This window comes from Pseudochaenichthys georgianus, chromosome 8 (genome assembly GCF_902827115.2).
Source record: "Pseudochaenichthys georgianus chromosome 8, fPseGeo1.2, whole genome shotgun sequence".
Taxonomy (NCBI): domain Eukaryota; kingdom Metazoa; phylum Chordata; class Actinopteri; order Perciformes; family Channichthyidae; genus Pseudochaenichthys; species Pseudochaenichthys georgianus.
The window spans coordinates 4,382,919-4,387,901 of NC_047510.2; the positions used below are offsets into that span (position 1 = coordinate 4,382,919).

The 4,983-nt window shown below is 43.9% G+C and overlaps 1 protein-coding gene across 1 annotated transcript; it reads right to left on the bottom strand.

Moving 5' to 3' along the window:
* Positions 1–2,775, bottom strand: LOC117451239 (tryptase-2-like). Its single transcript, XM_034089441.2, has 5 exons — positions 2,701–2,775; positions 2,071–2,248; positions 1,447–1,724; positions 895–1,028; positions 1–271 (listed from the first exon to the last, which is right to left on the bottom strand). The coding sequence occupies exons 1-5, from the start codon at positions 2,747–2,749 to the stop codon at positions 104–106; spliced, it is 807 nt and encodes a 268-aa protein (XP_033945332.1). The 5' UTR covers positions 2,750–2,775; the 3' UTR covers positions 1–103.
* Positions 2,776–4,983: the final 2,208 nt, after the last annotated feature.

Genomic DNA, 4,983 nt, shown 5'->3' on the forward strand with positions numbered 1-4,983 from the left:
TGATGCTTTAAGCTTTAATGCAGATCATCTTAACCACGCATGTAGAATAAAAGACTGCAGGGGCATAAAGGGTTGGGGGTTACATCTCCACGGAGGCTTCCAATCAGTTGTGGATGTAGTCGTTGATGAAGCGCAGGTGCTTGGACACTTCGGTGAAGACCCCGGGGGGGCCATCGGTCCCGCAGCCGCCAGGACTCCCATAACTCATGATGCCCATCTGAACAAAGCCCCCCTGAGGAGCACTGCAAAACAGCGGGCCACCGTAATCCCCCTTTAAAGGCACACACACACACACACACACACACACACACACACACACACACACACACACACACACACACACACACACACACACACACACACACACACACACACACACACACACACACACACACACATTATTATGTTATAGTACCCAATGCAGAAACCTCTAAAGAAATACATTAAAAACAACCCAAAATAAAAAATAAATTACTTAAATATTCAAAGATGGCAAAAATGATCTCTCAATTTTATTGATCAACTCAGCTGTTCTTGTACAAACTGTTGGTGAGTTGTTTCAAATTGTCCTATCTTATAAGCAAGAGTTTTGTATGCATTAGTTTTGATTTGTAAAGGAAACTAAAGCAGTACAAATAAATGTAGTTAAGCAAAAAGTAGAACATTTTCATTTGAAATGTAGTGGAGTTTAAATATAAAGGGGCATTAAAATAACATATTTAAGTCATGTGTACCTCAAAGTTGCACCCAGTACAATACTTAAATAAATGTAATTAGTTCCATTATTTGTAATATTACTAGATTGCTAATCCTGAGTGATAACCTGGTGTTCGAGCTGCTAACTAATAGCGCCCCCCCCCCCGAAGACAGACTTATATCAGTTACTATACTCACATCGCAGGCGTCCTCCCCTTTTCCCCCTGCACACAGCACGCCGGAGGGGAGGTAAGAATACTGCTGCTTACACACTTCCTGAGACACCAGGGGGATCTGCAGCTCCTGCAGGGTCTCCGGATCAGGGAGAGGAGCTGCAAACACACACACACACACACACACACACACACACACACACACACACACACACACACACACACACACACACACACACACACACACACACACACACACACACACACACACACACACACACACACACACACACACACACACACACACACACACACACACACACCCACACACCCACACACACACCTGAGGTCAGGAGATAGTCTGCAACTCGCAGCCTTTATCCACATCCTGGTGCGGTTGAGATGTTGATGAATGTAAATGAGATATATCCTTAAAAGCTCATTTTGAAAAGTCAAACATTTAATTAGGAATGTCCAGCCCGCCCTCAATTTAGCATTTCTACCTGCTGACGATAAGCCGTTTGATGTGACTGATATGTGGCCTCACAGTGTGTGCTGCTTGCCATGCATGACTCACTGCTGGCGCCGATGTTCCCCCAGCCGGCGATCCAACACTCAGAGGAGGGGGGGGTGATGTCATCAGGGCCGGGCAGAGTCACCGCTTTGACCAAATCACTGAACCTCACCTTCTTCTTGAGCTTGATAAGGGCGATGTCGTGCTGGAAGCCGGTGGTCAGGGCCTTGTACTCAGGGTGGGACATGAAGTGGAGGATGCCATGATAACGAGAAGACGGTTTTTTCAGTTCGTGCGTGCCCACCCAAACCATCGATCGGTGGATATCAGGGTTAGGGTGTCTGGCAACACAAACACACATTAGCTACTTTTTCGCCATTCATAGATGTAGGGACTGTGATACACAATTAACTTTTGTTTACATATTTGTATTATATATACTTATATTTATCCTTGATTATATTTTATTCTCAAATAGAACAACTCTCACGAAACATTTTCCCCAGAGATAAAACAAAGTATTCTGATTCTACCTGCCGACTAAACTTTGTTACGTTTTGTTGTTTTGAATCCCATTAAATTGAGAAGGATTTGATTCAAATGTATTGATCTTGATACACAGATATCTACAATAACCAGTGTAGTCACGATACGGAAGAGGATGAGGGTCCTGAAAAGAGCACTTACTTATCCCAGCAGTGAGCAGCAGTCAGCACCCAGTCACTGTTGAGGATGGTGGCGCCACAGCGCCACTTGTGCACACCATCAGCTGTGATGGCCTTCAGGAAGGCCATTTGTGGCCATCTGCCCTTACTGGCATCCCCCCCCCCAATGATGGAGCTCCTCACCTCAGCACCAAGAACACCTGAAAGCACAGGAACAGACTTTATAACGCTGGTGGGGCCATCGATAACGGAACTGACTATGGACCAGAAGATTCTAGGTTTGAACTCCTTTAAACTATCCATTAAAGTCCATGTACATCTTGGTTAGTTAGTTAAATGCTCAATGGCCTTTTAGAAAGTGCTTAACATGAACCCTTCAATGTCAAGCAGTCACAGCTTCCATGATGTCTCTATGGATTCTGGGGTTAGGTGCCGACCTCCAGCCCCTGCAGTCACCATCTTGAAGTTTCCTTGGTCAAGATAGTTAATATGCTAACATCTCATTTAACTGTACGCAAAGAAAGCAAAGAATTCCAACTAGCAAGAACTACCAATATGACACTTTTGATTTTAGTTTAAGATTCTACTCGTAAGTATTGATAGTATTGATTAGATAAGTTTGAATAAATGAATTCAGAATCATATTTCTCACCTGCGGCGTGGATCAGCAGCATCACGGTGACAAGTCGGATGAAGGCCATGCTGTGACCTCAGGCTGAGTCGGAGTGAAGCAGGATCTGCAGGCTGCGGCTTTATACACACACACACGCACACACACACACGCACACACGTACACGCACACACACACGCACACACACATACACACACACACGCACACACACACACACACACACACACACACACACACACACACACACACACACACACACGCACCACACACACACACACACACACACACACACACACACACACACACACACACACACACACACACACACACACACACACACACACACACACACACACACACACACACACACACACACACACACACACACACACACACACACACACACACACACACACACACACACACACACACACACACACACACACACACACACACATACACACTCACACACACACACACACACACACACACACACACACACACACACACACACACACACACACACACACACACACACACATTCACACACACACACACACACACACACACACACACACACACACACACACACACACACACACACACACACACACACACACACACACACACACACACACACACACACACACACACACACACACACACACACACACACACACACACACACACACACACATCACACACACACGCACACACACACACACACACACACACACACACACACACACACACACACACACACACACACACACACACACACACACACACACACACACACACACACACACACACACACACACACACACACACACACACACACACACACACACACACACACACACACACACACACTCACAGTAGTTTCTTATCAGCAACATCAGCCTGGTTGGGTAACAGCTTTCATGCTTGATGCATCTTTGATGATCGCTGCATTTATGTGAAGTATCCAGTACAAACAACGTATACCTGTTACTCTAAAAAATACAAGTAATATTGTTATTATTGTATTTCATGCAACCATTAATATCTTGTCTACCTGCTGCTCAGACTTCTTTCTATACAGTTTTATTTTGTTGCCTAAAACCTTATTTTAATCCTCCAAATGTACCACGTGTGATAATAATTCATTTTTACAGTAGTTGTTGGCAAACATGAGGAGATTTAAGAGTTCTGATTATATTTGATGCATTTTACTGTATAGTAGTGACAACTTGTCATATGAAACATCTGTAATGATAGAAGGGTTAATGAGAACTTTACATAGAGCTTCCTGACCTTCTACAGGTGCACCATAGAGAGGATCCTGACCTTCTAGGTGCACCCAGAGCTATTTAATAGAAGAGTTACGACATCTCCGTTCACTCCAATGGACCACTTTTTTACAGCAATGGCGGATCGTGGAGCCTCTCAATCGTTCCCCGGAAGTTAGCGCCAAGGCTGGCAGAGCTGTGGAGTTGCAGCATAATACACCGTTCGTGACGGACTTTTAAAGGTAAGAAGAAGTTTAAAGATTTATATTGCGGATATTATCAGTACATCTGATTCAAATGAACATGTGTATTAAAGGATGTCAGTGGATTATCCCTAAATTAGTAGATTTAGGGAACGTTTACAGATAACAGATTAAGCTAGCATACCGAAGCAAGTTAGCAACACACGTTGAACAGCCTTTTAATTGTAAATTCCGTTCTCTTAATGTCATTTCGTCCAACATGTTGAATTAGAGAAGAGGGGCTTCTAAACGGGATTGTATGCGGGGGTGGAGGGAGTTAAATATTAGATAAATATAACTTTGGTGCGTGTAAGAGTGAGTGTTTTTAGCAGAGCCATATTGTGTCCTTGTGATTCTGTTGATTCTGACCTGTCTGTATAATGTTGCAGCCCAGCTGATTCTGGATTGATGGCAAAGGGAGAGGGAGAACACAAGGTTTAATACTACTGTTTTATATAAGTAAACACCTTATCTCCCCAAGGCATTTCCCATCCAATAGGTGTGCTGTGTGTGTATAACCCTTTCTCCTGTCTGTTACTCCCTCTTTCAGCACAAGAACCAGAGGGGGATTCAATGGAGCCTGAATACCTGCACTGAGACCCTCACCCTGCACCCTGAGTCTCAACTCTCAGTGTTTTTCAAGCCTTTCCCTGTTTTTTTGTATTAAAGAAAACATTAAGCTTTCCCAATGGTGTGGTTTTCGTTTTGTGAAAAAGTGCAAATGCAGTGTTTGTATATAATTACATCACATATTGTGTTGCTGTTGGTCGTGAAATTGCTCCTGCTGACTT

Bases quoted from the DNA above. Each gene is read 5' to 3' on its own strand.
- LOC117451239 (XM_034089441.2), bottom strand. From the start codon at position 2,749: ATGGCCTTCATCCGACTTGTCACCGTGATGCTGCTGATCCACGCCGCA. The intron at 1,725-2,070 runs GTAAGTGCTCTT...TTGTGTTGCCAG, and splicing joins GCTGCTCACTGCTGGGATAA to ACACCCTAACCCTGATATCC. The intron at 272-894 runs GTGAGTATAGTA...GTGCCTTTAAAG, and splicing joins AAGGGGAGGACGCCTGCGAT to GGGGATTACGGTGGCCCGCT.